At 38.6% G+C, this 15,815-nt stretch overlaps 1 protein-coding gene across 2 annotated transcripts; it reads left to right on the forward strand.

Annotated features, from left to right (window-relative positions):
- Positions 1 to 10,273: 10,273 nt before the first annotated feature.
- On the forward strand, positions 10,274 to 13,828 carry LOC116274165 (cleavage and polyadenylation specificity factor subunit 7-like). 2 transcript variants are annotated; one of them, XM_031664415.1, is made up of 2 exons: positions 10,274 to 12,871; positions 12,969 to 13,828. In XM_031664415.1, exon 1 carries the CDS (start codon positions 10,407 to 10,409, stop codon positions 11,820 to 11,822), a length of 1,416 nt encoding a protein of 471 aa, XP_031520275.1. In that variant the 5' UTR covers positions 10,274 to 10,406; the 3' UTR covers positions 11,823 to 12,871; positions 12,969 to 13,828. The 2 variants fall into 2 exon arrangements, with proteins under 2 accessions (XP_031520275.1, XP_031520276.1); XM_031664416.1 differs by having other exon boundaries at positions 10,274 to 10,678; positions 10,783 to 13,828.
- The last annotated feature ends 1,987 nt before the right edge of the window (positions 13,829 to 15,815 follow it).

Here is a 15,815-nt window from a genome sequence, read left to right on the forward strand (position 1 = left end):
CACTTAACACATTTCAAAAGTTTATTTTGTTGTGGTAGCCAAGGTGTGGAGCATTAAGGAACTTAGGTATCTCTTAATAAACTATCTGAAAGACAGTCCCCTTTTGCCTCTCCCTGATGACTTATCTTTGGTGTGTTCTTAGAAGAATCAGAGTAAAAATCATAGGGCCAAGTGGTCCTATACTTTAGTTTCTTGCGTCTTATACGTTCATCACTATTGTAAAAGTTCAATTTCTTCTGTATCTAGTAATAAAACAGTGAAGTGAAGCCAAAAATCCTATAGAAGAAAACATAATCTTTCACCTCCTTTATTTTTTCTTGTTAATGTTACCAAAGTTTTATGATGTGAACCACACTGCATGTTTTACTATGTGAACTGCTGTGTACTTCTTTTAGTGGCCAATGAAAAATTAAGATGTTAGGTCATGAGCAGTTACAGCAATATATACAGAATTGTGGGGCTTCATTCAGAAGCCCGATGAAAAAGTCAATATAAGAAGAAAAATATTATACTACTATGAGTAACTACTGCTTTTTGAGTACCTGCTATGTGGTCAGCACCATGCTTAATGCTTTACATACAACATCTCAATTAATCCTCACCACAACACATTTCAATGCATTAGTAAAGAAAAGTGATGATCTGTCACCTACAAAAACAACCAAACCATACGTTTAAATGATTTATTTAACTACATTTACAATAGTTATTGAGTACCTGTAGGTATCAGATGCCAGAGCTAGAAGAATAATCTATCTGGTTCCTTGGTTCTTGAAAAGACATGGCTCTAAAGAAAAACAAAGAAAGTTATCAATTGAATTGAGGCAGATGTATATTGGAATAAGCGAAAAACAAAAGCAGATCTGGACAAAACTGATAAATGCTTTCCTTAACTCCCAACCTTCACTTTGCCCAAGGCATTACTCCACATTAGCTCCCAGTCTCACACCTGACTCACCCATTTTCTCCTTAATGCAGACCTTCTCTCAGATAACTCCATCTTCCTGTTTCCCTCTTCATGGCATCTTCATCAAGCATGTCTGCTTCATGATGTATTCTATTAGAGCACTTCTATCTATCATTAACTGTGACAGTGAATTAATTGGGTAAATGAATCCTTACTTTGGTGTTAATAAGACATAATAGCTCATAAGATATTCCTCTCAGGTGTATGTACCATTGTCACTGAACTCTTTTTGCAATAAAGTGTCAAAGTATTTTCAGGAACTGAGGAAGATTGATAGAAGGGCAACTTGGGGACAGCATTTAAAAGGGCATTTAGTTCCATTCAAAGGACACACACTAGTAGATTTGTTCATTTAGCAAATATTCTTTCCTTCATTCAGCAAGTACCTCCCCTTCCATATGCCATGCCTGTTTTACGTGCTGGAGATATCATAATGAATAGGACAGCACAGTCCTCATACAGCCCCCACCTAAGTCTGTTACATATCACATGCTGTTCTAGGGGCTGCAAAGTCCTTAAAGGTGAATAAGATGTAGACTCTACATTCGAGTCTGCAGACTCAGAAACCACAACTAGGATAACTTGGTGATGCGTTCTTATCTACATATATTCATAGAATTGCTTGTATATGGAATGAAAACTGACCTGTCCTTGCCCTTTCACAGAGTGTGCTAAAGACTGCTGAAGGTGAACATCCAATAATGCTTTAAGAACTATTCCTCTGGCCACTGTGTTGGGAATTTAAATCAGGGTTCACAAACACAAATACATATATATGGTCCTAACATACCAAAAGAAAAAGAATCAGTGTTATCAATTGGGTATAAGACAAGGTGGATTTTGGGGGACTACGTTGAGTTAAAAAGTATGTTATTTATAGGAATTCAAATATAAAATGCAAAAACACAACCATTCAATTAAAGCACTGATGAGGACCCCAGAACTTGATCTCTATGTCATTAAATCTTTATCTTTGATTAGCAGAATTGACTATGATATTCAAAAACTGAAATATATTTAACAAATCCATAAATTATATTTGTATGTATGACTCCATTAGGATGGTAACTATAAATTATCTTAAGTAACATTATATTAATCTGTTCAAAACAATTATTTTACACCTACTATGTTCTGGGACAGTTCTAGGTGCTTGAGATACATTGGTAACAAGTTACATGAAAATTTCTTTGTGGGGTTTTTGTTCCGGCATGAATAAATAACAAATTATTTTTTAAAGTACCATGGAAAAAGCCAATGGTAATTAGAAGATGCTTGAGATGGTTGCAGTTTTTAATAGGAAATCCAAAAGGTGGAATTGAGCCTTTTTTTTTTTTTTTTTTTTTTTTTTAAATTCATGAGGGAGTCGGCCATGCAGATAGTTGGGAAGTGCAGTCCAGGTTCAGGGAAGAGTCAGTGGGAAGGTAATCTGGAATCATGTGAGGCCTATTCACATGACAGTAAGGAGGCCATTGTCACCAGAGTGAATGAGAGGTAGAGCAAGGCTAACAACCTTCTAAACCATTTTAAGGATTTTAACTTTTCTCTAAGTGAAATGGAAATTGTTGCATAGTTTTGTTAAATTATGTTTTACAAAATGTACTCCAGCTGCTGTGTTGAGGGTGAACAAAGGTGGAAACATGGAGACAAGCTGGAAGGCTATTTCAGTAATCCAAGCAAAAGACAATAGCATATAAGATATTTCTCCCACATAGCATGTAATGTTCCACTGAACTCTTCTGACAATAAAATACCAAGTATTTATAGGAGCTACATCATGCTTAGACCAAGGTGGTAGTTAGGATTATAATTGCTGAGAAATTTGAGAGGGTGTTAGCTTCTAGTGTATTAGATGACAGCAACAGTGAGTTATTGGATGACATGTAATTAAAAACTCTGGTATTAATAGGAAAGAGGAAGCAAAAATGTGTTAAAGCAGGAATGAGGACTTAGTCTTTTACTTTCATACCTACTAGGCTGTGTTTGTAGGGGGAGGGAACTGTCACTGTATGAGAGAGTTGTAGGAAAGCATAGTTCTCAAGTAACAACTAGATTTTAATTCCAGCAGGAAAATAAATAAAACACTAATTAAAGGGTTTGAGAATGAATTGAGAGGATATTTGTTGATGATGAGCCACGTATCTCAGAGGGTAAAGTGGATGCTTTTAGGAATTGAGTGAGGGTTGAAGGATACAGAGTAGGCCAGTGACTATATACATTATCTTCCAAATGGAGTGTTTTTGCAAACGTGGAAGGATACTATTGATGTAAATGCCAGGACAGTAAGCATAAGTTGGAACCATTTCAGCCCCACCTGGACTCATGATAGCCCCAATTGCCTTATGAGCATTAGAGTGTGAGAGATGAGGCGTTCTTTGGAATCGGGGGCTTCTTGAAGCGATAGTCTTGAAAAGGGATAAACGGCCTAATGAGATTAGTCTTGCTGAATTCAAGGCAGATAGTAGTGGCAGAGTTGGAATATAGAAATTGAAGTCAAAGACACATGAAAAAATGCTCATCATCACTGGCCATCAGAGAAATGCAAATCAAAACCACAATGAGATACCATCTCACACCAGTTAGAATGGCAATCATTAAAAAGTCAGGAAACAACAGGTGCTGGAGAGGATGTGGAGAAATAGGAACATTTTTACACTGTTGGTGGGATTGTAAACTAGTTCAACCATTATGGAAAACAGTATGGCGATTCCTCAAGGATCTAGAACTAGATGTACCATATGACCCAGCCATCCCATTACTGGGTATATACCCAAAGGATTATAAATTATGCTGCTATAAAGACACATGCACACGTATGTTTATTGCAGCACTATTCACAATAGCAAAGACTTGGAATCAACCCAAATGTCCATCAGTGACAGATTGGATTAAGAAAATGTGGCACATATACACCATGGAATACTATGCAGCCATAAAAAAGGATGAGTTTGTGTCCTTTGTAGGGACATGGATGCAGCTGAAAACCATCATTCTTAGCAAACTATCACAAGAACAGAAAACCAAACACCGCATATTCTCACTCATAGGTGGGAACTGAACAATGAGATCACTTGGACTCAGGAAGGGGAACATCACACACCGGGGCCTATCATGGGGAGGGGGGAGGGGGGAGGGATTGCATTGGGAGTTATACCTGATGTAAATGACGAGTTGATGGGTGCAGCACACCAACATGGCACAAGTATACATATGTAACAAACCTGCACGTTATGCACATGTACCCTACAACTTAAAGTATAATAATAATAAATAAATTAAAAAAAAAAAAGAAATTGAAGTCACTATATTTGAGCTGAGACTTGAGTGATGAACAGAAACAGCCTATTTCAATCTGGGGAAAGAAAGAAAGCCTTCAAGTAGAAGGAACATCAGGGATAGTGGCTTGGAATCTTTGAGGAAAATAAAGGCTAGTGTGGCTGGGGTATCGTGAACAAGGGGGATTCGACAGCTCAAGTAGACAATGGCTGGAGGTAGTGTCTTTTGAGCTAAGCCTCTATCCAAGTTATGAATTTTCATCTAAACCCAGAATCTTTTGACAGTAAAAGGTAGCTTCGTTATTGAGTGTGCTGTGACAAAGGTGAAAACCTGGCTAGTCTCAGGCATGCAGGGATGTATGGTCATTTGGAGAGTTTTAAAGCAGGTGAGTATTTGCTGTAGTTGGACTATCTTATTCATATTGTCCACCTGGTGGCACTATAGGACAAGACAGGATTTTTTTTCTTTTCTTTTTCTTTTTCTTTTTTTTTTTTTTTTTGCCTATCTGACCTGATATTGACATTTTCAGGAAGTCTGGTATATGTGTTTCCAAAACCTTCTGCAATTTGTTAATTGTATTCATGGAATGCATCCATGCATTTTTTATTCTGTAAGAACATTTATAGAAACCATAAAAAAACAAAAACACCCTCCCTAATGGAAAGTCTTTTATTCCAAATAGATATAATAATTTCTCAAAATGCTAGTCATACTTCCTTAAAGGAAAATCTTGTTGCTTTATAACAGGATTCCAAACAAGGGGTATACATTTAAAATCAGTTATGTAATTGCATCATGCAATTCAGCTTATTTATATGTATCCAGCTTTAAGCTTTTCTTTAAAGAGGCACATCAACTATTAGCATTGTTATCACAAAGATGCATTGGCATTAAGGGGAAGCAATATGGCACTAATAACTTCTGCTTAAATAGCTGTGGGCTTTGCTGTGGCACATTAGCCTCCAAAACCACCAGGACTCCCTTCCATAGCACAACAATGAGCAGAATTCATTCTCTTCTCAGGTACCGTGTTTTACTGGACCCAAACAATAGATGGGTTCCTGAAGGTTCAACCAGGACACTTAACTGACAGTGGAAGAGGGACTGTAGAGCTCAGAAAATGGGATTCCTAAACACGTAGAGCTGAACACACCTAGAGCCACCCAAACCAGGTTTTCACTCTTTTAAATTGTCTGTCATTTTATTCAGCTAAGAGAAAATAAAATGCTTTTCTGTAACATATTTGATATTATCACATAATAGAAATCCCCATGAAAACCTGGCAAAATGTTAACAAACATAAACGTGGCTTTAGTGAAACTTAACCTTATTGCTGGATTTCCCCTTGGCTTACGTTTTTCTCTTGGCACTGTGCAGGTAGGCATGAAAATGTGCACAGCTGTGTTAAACATTGTTATTAAGAGCAAATCTTTCCTTAATCTTTAGCTAGGAACAATACACTCCCTTTCCAGAAACTCAGTAGTTAATTTTATCTTTCATTTACTGCCTAAGACTTTTGTCATTATGATGACTGTAATTATTATTAGCTACAAAAATAATCAGGGTACTTAAAAATACAAAAGATATTTCAGGGAGAAAGAGAAGATAAAAATAGTATGTCTCAAAGGAATTGTAGGATATGAATTTCATTTTAGCTCCTGTGGACTGAGAAATGTTTGTGCAGTTTGTTCTATTTCCACTTTTAGGTAAAAAGTAATTCTGGTGGTACAAATTCATCTTTAGTGTGACTTTTTTTTTTTTAACAAAAGGTATTTGAGTCTTTGAGGATTGACTTCAGCTTTATCTGTGATGAAAGCCTGTTATAAATTACACCAAAAGTTTTAGAGAATATTCATTCCAGTTACATAATGTGCCCATTTATTAAAATCACACAGCGCTTTCTTCTAGGAAGATCAATTCTCCTTTCATGCCATAAAGAGTATGATGACTAAATGGGGGAGAAGACACACTGAGTGTTAAACGAGCAAAATAAATGTAGAAAAGCACAGAACAATGGAAAGAATTTTTTAAAAGTACCTTTTAAGAGGTACTAGAGAGTGTCTTAGTTTTCTTCTCATATTTGAAAAGTTGTACTCTGTGTGATAGTGAAGGAGGTAATTGCGTGTTAGATGATTGCAGTTGAAAACTGTTCACTTTTTAACCAACAATCTTGATAGGGACAAAAATCAGATGTTGCACAGTGATAACTTTCAGTGCTGAGAAAAATAGCAATGTCAAGAAGAGTGGTCAGTTTGCCTTACTGCTTCCCCTTAATGCCAATGCATCTTTGTGATAACAATGCTAATAGCTGATGTGCCTCTTAAAAGAAAAGCTTAAAGCTGGATACATATAAAATAAGCTGAATTGCATGATGCAAACTTGGAAATTCGATGGCCATTTCATATTGGCTCCTTCTTGTGTCAGCTCTGAATTTTACAAATTACTAGCTACATCTCTCTGAATTGCTTTCTGTGGCATTTAAAATGTAGATAATGTGGGTGCTTGTGAAAATGTTATTTGCTTAACAGCTGGCACAAGAATTAACTTAAAAAGACACGTTCTTTTTTTTTTTGTTTAGAACAGTGGTTGCCCACTGGTTTTCCCAGGCCTTATGCAGCCCACAGACATATTTGCTTTGACATGAATCATATATTAAAATAAACCAATATTTTAAACTTAGGAGATTTTGTATATATTTTGGATTCCCAGATTCTCTCATAAGACCAGATCAGTGTGTTCACATGTCAAACACTTTTTTTTTTTTTTTTTTTTAGCTAAATAACAGCTGTCCCTTTTAGGCCGGCATGCCCTTTTCAGTTTGCCATGGTCCAGATCAGTTCCTGTTATCTTCCTCACACTGAAGCAGGATGTCAGTTGCCATATTTCAATAGATTTGCATTGCTTTTTTTCTGACATTCAGTTTACTTTAGTAATTCATAGTGTCCTGTCTTCTTGGTAATTATATGAATTACCCTCTTTTTCACTTTCTTCTATTTTAGAAGAGTGTCTTTATAAAAGATAATAGATATCTTGAGAGCAGAAGCCGAAACAAATATATATATGTATATGTGTGTGTGTATGTGTGTGTGTGTATATATATATATTTGAGAGTATATATATATATTTGAGAGATAAAACAAAGAATTTGATTTTCATTTCTAGGAAGGAAGGGAGACAAGAAAAGGAAGGGGGTGGAAAAGAAGGGGAGAGAGAATTCTAAAAGATTTTGTAGAAGTAGAACCACAATGTGGGGTGGGTTGGTCCAATAAACTTTCCTAATGTTAGAGGCCACTGGTCATTTCAACTGGAGGGTCATCTAACCATCAGTTTCTAGTTTGTTAGCCCGTAGCAGATGGCAGGATAGTTCACTGAGTACCTTCCACTGAAGCATAAAGCTAGAAACCAGAAAAAATGTCAATAACGTCAGTGCCCCCAAAATTCAAAGTAGGGAGGCCTTTTGTCTTATACAGGGTTTAGAATGGTGTTTCAGAAAGATCTTACTTAGATTTTAGATCTCTGATAGATTTCATTTGAAATTGATATGTTTTTATATTTGAAACATCACTTCAGATTATAAACACCTTTGTATAACCATAGAGTTTTGATAACCTTGACAAGAAGGAGTAGTAAAGAATTGGATTTATTAAAAATAATCATTAAAAACAAGCAATGTAATAATAAACTTGCTTCTGTCTTTAAGAGTAGATTGGGAAACATAGTGGATAAGATTTCTGGACTTCACCAAAGCTTTTGACAAGGATTTATGGTATCAAATAATAGACTGGAAGCTATACTTGGATAGTTTGTAATCATTTGAAAAAAACTATTAAGAGTTTCTATTTGGCAGATATTGGCTGATTAAATATGGAGTCAATGGTATCCAAAAGTGGACTGTTATAAAACTGTGAGGTTTCTCAAGCAATGGGAATCTGTTGAATTGAATATTTTTATTAATTTATGTAATGAAGAGATAAGAATTCTTATCAAATTTGTGGCAATGTAATTTCATTCTATTGTTTGGCAGCCAGGTTCAGATATCTCCATGGGTTTAACTGCAAGTTAAAAACTAGAGCTTCTCTAGCAAAATAACATTTTATAGTGTCCTGAACTTACTAGTATGGCTTTTGGATCAACATAGATAAAATGATGCTTAGATATCTGGTAGAAAAATAAACTTACTATGAGTTAACAATTTTATGTGATTGCCAAAAATGGCTGTTAGTCTCAGAATGCATCAAGAGAATCATAGCATCTGTAACAGGTATGAAAAATTGAGTTTGTCTCATATGTCAACTCTGATTAGTGGTAGGTTTTGCCTGGAATACAATGTTGAGGGGAATCTGAAGCTGCATCTAAGCTTGGCAAGAAAATATTGCCATCAACTGGTGACACCTGCTATGGCCACAGCAGGGAGCGATGGCAATTTTATGCACTTGCTGTTTCTGGTGGAGAATGAGGAAGATGATAGAATAAGCCCTGTTTGCTGTATAATGTTCATAGAACACTTGGAACCTTTATTTTTTGTGTGACAGGTTGTATTCTTATTCTTAAAAATTATTTTTGCCAGTGTATAGGTGTTCCCTTTTCTCTGCATCTTTGCCAACATCTGTTGTTTTTTGACATTTTAGAAAAGTCTTGCTCTGGTAGTATGTATACAAACACTTTAACAGTTGTTTTTTTTTTTTTTGGCTTATCTGTTCTTCTACATGAGTTAATGTTACTGGTATAATAAAAACAGGTTATTAAGAGTCCAAAAAAACCAAGTTTGTGCCCTTGTCATTCTTCTTAGATGGGGATGAGTAGAAATGGGAAATGAGACTTGGAAATTGGAAATTGGAGAGACAGAACCTTTCTTTTCAAAATACACCTTTTTTTTTGTTTGTTTTTGTCTTTGTTCTTGGATGTGTATCAGTTACTTTAGGTAATTTTTACTTTTTAATCAGGCTTGGATGTATACAGATTCTTCCTTTGTTATATCTTTTTGTCTTCTGTAGTGTTTTTTTAGTTTTTGTGAATAAGTAGTAGGTGTATCTATTTATGGGTTACGTGAGATATTTTGATGCAGGCATGCAATGTGTAATAATCACATCAGGGTAAATGTGGTACACGTCACCTCAAGCATTTTTCCTTTGTGTTACATACAATCCAATTATACTCTTCAAGCTATTTTTAAAATATACAATTAAATTACTTTTGACTATAGTCATCCTGTTGTACTAGCAAATACTAGATCTTATTCATTCTTTCTAACTAAACCTTCTATTCTGGTAAACTTTCTCTTGTATTGAAAGGGAAATTTTTCTATCCTGGTCTCTAAAGCAATGATTCTCTGTGATGGTGATTTTAACCTCTAGGGCACATTTGGCAATGTCTGGAGGCATTTTTAGTTATCATGACTGAGGGGTTGCTACTGGAATTTAGGGGCTAGAGGAAAAGGATGGTGCTAAATATCCTGAAGTACATAGAGGCCTCTGCAGCAAAGAATTTTTTAGTCCCAAATATCAATAGTGCCAAAGTTGAGAAACCTTGTCCTAAAGTATTGATCCTGCTTTCTTGGTCAGACAGGCTGTCCCCAACAGGTCACTGTTTCTCTTCCTTTGGGTTCCGTCTAGTTCTGAAACTAAGATGAGCTGGCGTAAGTTGTCCTATTAGTAAAATCTACTGCCCTTTTGACATAACAGACCTTCAACTGTTTAAACAGTTCTATTATGCGAGACAGTGCCATGTAAAAGGTGGACTCTGAACTAGACTGTCTAGTTCAAATCCAAATTTCTCCACACATGAGTTATATACCTTAGTTTACTTTTTCATAAAAGGATCATCATTATCATCATAGATAATATTAGTAATAAAAATACCGCATAGGGGTTTTCAAATTAAATAAATGAATATACAAATACATATGTGTGTACATACATGGGCACATAGAAAAAATGGCTATGCTAATTTTAGACTGCATCAAAGGAAGCATAGCATGTCAAACAAAAATGGAAAATAGATTTCATTAAGAGCTGTACGCCGGCGGCGGGGGGGCGGGACCTGGGGCGGAGAGCGGTTCGCGCGCTTCGGGCCTAGTCCGGACTCGCCGCTGCCGCCGCCATATTCCCGTGGCATCTTCCTTACTTTGTCCATCCTCCGGGCTCGCGATCTTCCTTCCGGAGCCATGTCAGAAGGAGTGGACTTGATTGATATATATGCTGACGAGGAGTTCAACCAGGACCCAGAGTTCAACAATACAGATCAGATTGACCTGTATGATGATGTGCTGACAGCCACCTCACAGCCCTCAGATGACAGAAGCAGCAGCACTGAGCCACCTCCTCCTGTTCGCCAGGAGCCATCTCCCAAGCCCAACAACAAGACCCCTGCAATTCTGTATACCTACAGTGGCCTGCGTAATAGACGAGCTGCCGTCTATGTGGGCAGCTTCTCCTGGTGGACCACAGACCAGCAGCTGATCCAGGTTATTCGCTCTATAGGAGTCTATGATGTGGTGGAGTTGAAATTTGCAGAGAATCGAGCAAATGGCCAGTCCAAAGGGTATGCTGAGGTGGTGGTAGCCTCTGAAAACTCTGTCCACAAATTGTTGGAACTCCTACCAGGAAAAGTTCTTAATGGAGAAAAAGTGGACGTGAGGCCGGCCACCCGGCAGAACCTGTCACAGTTTGAGGCACAGGCTCGGAAACGTGAGTGTGTCCGAGTCCCAAGAGGGGGAATACCTCCACGGGCCCATTCCCGAGATTCTAGTGACTCTGCTGATGGACGGGCCACACCCTCTGAGAACCTTGTATCCTCATCTGCTCGTGTGGATAAGCCCCCCAGTGTGCTGCCCTACTTCAATCGTCCTCCTTCGGCCCTTCCCCTGATGGGTCTGCCCCCACCACCAATTCCACCCCCACCACCTCTCTCCTCAAGCTTTGGGGTCCCTCCTCCTCCTCCTGGTATCCACTACCAGCATCTCATGCCCCCACCTCCTCGATTACCTCCTTATCTTGCTGTACCTCCCCCTGGGGCCATCCCACCTGCCCTTCACCTCAATCCAGCCTTCTTCCCCCCACCAAACGCTACAGTGGGGCCTCCACCAGATACTTACATGAAGGCCTCTGCCCCCTATAACCACCATGGCAGCCGAGATTCGGGCCCTCCACCCTCTACAGTAAGTGAAGCCGAATTTGAAGATATCATGAAGCGAAACAGAGCAATTTCCAGCAGTGCCATTTCCAAAGCGGTATCTGGAGCCAGTGCAGGGGATTATAGTGACGCTATTGAGACGCTGCTCACAGCCATTGCGGTTATCAAACAGTCCCGGGTTGCCAATGATGAGCGTTGCCGTGTTCTCATCTCCTCTCTTAAGGACTGTCTTCATGGCATCGAAGCCAAGTCCTACAGCGTGGGTGCCAGTGGGAGCTCTTCCAGGAAAAGACATCGGTCCCGGGAAAGGTCACCTAGCCGGTCCCGGGAGAGCAGCAGGAGGCACCGGGATCTGCTTCATAATGAAGATCGGCATGATGATTATTTCCAAGAAAGGAACCGGGAGCACGAGAGACACCGGGATAGAGAACGGGACCGGCACCACTGAGAAAGGAGTCTGGTTGGAAGCAAATGTTTTTTTAATGGACTTGCATCTCCTCACCTTGATCAGGACTAAAGGACGGAGGCCGCCCCACCCCCTTCCCTTTCCTCCAAACCCCTAACTCCCTCCAGACACCCAGGGAATACCCTCTGCCCCACAGGATTGAAGACTGCTTGGCAGCCCTCCCAATCCCACAGCTCCTGTTTGCCAGGGGAAAGAACCTAAAGACTTCGTGTGATTGGGAGGGGTGGCAGACAGGAAGAAAAGAACATGTCCAGGCCCCTGGTCTCCATAGAGAATGGTGCTTTGTCCAAGAAAACGTATGAGTTTCTGATTCTCCGGGAGCAGTTCAATGGTGAGGTTGATGGGAAGACTTCCTTCCCAAAGAAAATAGATCCTCCATGCAGGATCTAGGAGAGTGACTGGGTGTGCCAAAATATGCCCAGGGTCCTGCCCTCAGCACTAGATTTAATGGGGCCAAGAGGGTCCAAACCCCCTTGCTAACATACCACTTCTTTGTTTAACTCCTTTACCTTCCCAGCCCTTTGAGGAGGGACCATGAGAACAGAAATTACCTTATGCAAAGCTACTTCTGTTCCTGCTTTCCCTCTCACGTATTGACGGTTTATTTCCTTGACCTCCCAGAGGGCTGAACTCTTTCAAGTCTGCGCTGCCCAGCCTTCTCAGTGGACTTGCCCCTCCTAAGCAGAGAAGGCCTATGAGGTTGCTTTCTGCTGGGAAGCCTGGCAGAGCCAATTACCACCCTCTGCTGCTTAGTGCTTGGGTACCTCTTGCAATAACCAGCTCTTAGTTGTTCCCTTTCCCTGGGGCTTTTCCATTTAACACATGGAGCCCTTCCCCCAGAAGGCTACTTCCTTGTTTTAGAGGAAGGTACTGCCCATTGGGAGATGGGGACATTGGGACCTCAGCAATGAAGAACCCTTGTGAAGTAACCAGGAGGAATGGGGAAAGAAGCAAGTTGGGCAGGATATGGCCTACTTTCATAGGCTTTTCTTCTTTCAGGTTTGATGTAAGCATGGGCTTGCATCCCCCAGGTACATACTTTTACTTATTGTGGGATAACCTGGCACTAGTAGGCAGGTAAAGTCACAAATTTGGTGTCTTTTCACCTTTTGACTGTTGACTTAATAGCTCCTCTCACTCTGCCTGGAGATACTTCCTGCCTCAGATGAGGAGCCAGAAGAAACAAAGCCCGACTTGAATGAACTCAGCTCAAGAGTTCTAAGGACCAGCATTCTGGGGGCCATTTTCTCTACAGGCAAATGGAATTGCTTTTCCATAACATCCAAATTGTAATGTGGTTGCTGCTGAAGGAGGAGGCAGCAGCGAGGTCCTGCGGTACCCATGGGGTGATGCTACTTCTGCATGCATCTACAGGGCATCTGACATCTAACATGAGATGTGGCATGTGAGATGAGACTTGGCATGTGAGACATAGGGTCACTAGAGACCCTTCTGGGTCAGAGGAGAGAGACTGAATTGGACTAAACCCTTCCTCTGTTCCCAGCACGTTTCTCATATAGCCCTCAGTCACTGAGGGAGTCCCCCGCAGGGTTGGAGAGGCACATTCCCTTGGGACAGAGGCTACAGGTTGGAGCTTTTTTTTCCCCTGTCCCCCAATCCCATCCCCACCTCCACTTCAGAACATGGCACCCCACCCAACTGGCCAAGTGTTAAGTGATGTGCTTATTGAGAGCAACTCCGGGTGTCTTTTAAAATGTAGAGAAAAACAAGGTGACAGTTTAAGGAAAAATATATATAGAATACCAGAAATGCCGTTTGCCCGGAGAATTTTTTTTCTCCCCATTTTTGTTTTGTTTTTACTCTCAATGACACAATTTTTAGTTTTATTTCCTGATAGCAAAAGGAAAAAAAAACACCCATCCCTCAAAAAGGCCAAGGTCCCGTCCCCCTGTTGTCGGTGATTTGTTTGTCTTTCTGATAGGTTGAAAATTGTGTAATAAACTTGATGACGCTGTCAAAAAAAAAAACTGCATTGTATTTTTTTCCTTTTGTAACAAAATATTTTTAAATAATAAATGAAAGAGCTGTAAATGCTACACGAATGTTATTATTCTTTGTCCTGAGGTTCTTTTACCCCCTAGATTAAATAATTCCACTTATTTTAACCCTTTAGCAAAGAACATGGTTTGTGGTTATTCTCACTGGGTCCCTTATTTCAAGTCACCTCTATGTTGTTAGTGTCTTCCTGAGGTGGAAAAATCAATCAAGATTCTGCAATGGGTTCTAAGGTTCATCAGTTAGAGCCACTCATTTATTAAACTTATCAAATAAATCCTTTGTTTTTTTCTTTCAAGAAGAAAGACCTTAAGGCATTTCTCCTATTTCATGGGAATCAGCAGGATTTCCTATAATTGATTAACCATGAAAAAGTCAGTAAGGTGACAGTCAATAGGCCTAATATTCACAAGCTTAGTGAATAAAATCAACTTTCTATGACAAAGGAGATTTACAACTTGAAGAGAGCAAATGTATTTTTCTACTATGAACCTTTTAAAAAATGAAGTTGCTTACTACAGGAAATAATGGTCTCAAGAATACATGTTAATAGTCCTTAGATGACAACATAGATTTTTACCCTTTTTGGATACACTTAGAAAGAAACTTAACCTTGCATTGATGAGATACAAAAAATAAATTAATGTAAATATTGTGGTAATTAATAGGTTTTCCATTAAGAATTAAGACTTGTGGTCTCTGGTTCGAACATATATTTAGTCAAGATTTAACAAAAATGATTAAAGCATATAATAATTTATTTTTTATCCTACAAATATAGAACTATAAGCAACATATTATACTATTGAATCATAGTCAAAAAGTCCAAGTTGTGTGGCATCACTCATAAGGTGCCCTTCTTATTTTGTGCTTTTGCATTTGGTTATATAAAATATTATCACTATCTTTAGTAATATTGCTTGAGTATATTTTGTATCTTACCTAAATTATCCTTTGTGCTAACTGAAGTGTTGTACAGAGTGAATGGTAAGGATGTGGACCCTGGAGCTTATAGTCTGAGCTCTAGGTGTGTTACCTTCAGCAAGTTATTTAACACCACTTTGCTTCTGTTTTCCTATATATAATATAGCACTACTAATACTGCCTTTTAAATAGGATTGTTGTGAGTATTAAATGCATGCATATATGTAAAAGCATTTAGAACACTGACATATAATAGATGTTAACCATCTATAATATCAAAAAATTATATTCCCTGTAAACCTGGAAAAATACTATATTAACTGTTTTCTGCAAGAACAAAACATGCAAGCAGCACAAGCATTTTCAACACAGGAGGAGGAAGACATTATGGCAAACTTTCTTTGTTTTGTTGATTTGAAGTTTCATTAACACTAGGCAAGAATGCATTTGAAGCCTCAAAACACTAGGCAAGACTGCATAATCAGAAACCATGGCTTATCAGCTCTTCTCAGAGATTCAGAATTTAGGAGAACAATAATAATGATTTGTTAAAAATAACTTTTCAGCATTCTGCAGGCCTTCAGATGCGCAAAATCATTACAATAAAATGTTTAAATTTGATTTGAACTCAAAATAATACGTTAGCTGCAAGGCCAGAACTGACTATTAATCCTTTAAAGATGACCTGCATTTTGGGTAAGTTTGAGGTATTATAAGGTGGCCATGACCAACAAATTTGTGATCGTTTTAGTTTAGTATCCTTTTGCATGCTAAACATCGAAATAACTTTTTTTTTTCTTATTCACTCTTCAGAAAAATGGTGAGATTTACTTCCAGTAACAATAATAATGATGACATTATTTATGGGGATTTTACTTCTGAGCACTGTATACTTTATATAGGTATTGCTCCACAAATAATTATTGAATTAGACTTCAGTAAAGTCTTAAGAACTGTCAGTGAAATATATATTCCCATATACTCTTAGTGTGATTTATCTGGTTGCCTGAACAGTAGCCTCCAGTCATTACATAT

Source organism: Papio anubis, chromosome 3 (genome assembly GCF_008728515.1).
Source record: "Papio anubis isolate 15944 chromosome 3, Panubis1.0, whole genome shotgun sequence".
NCBI classification, from domain to species: domain Eukaryota; kingdom Metazoa; phylum Chordata; class Mammalia; order Primates; family Cercopithecidae; genus Papio; species Papio anubis.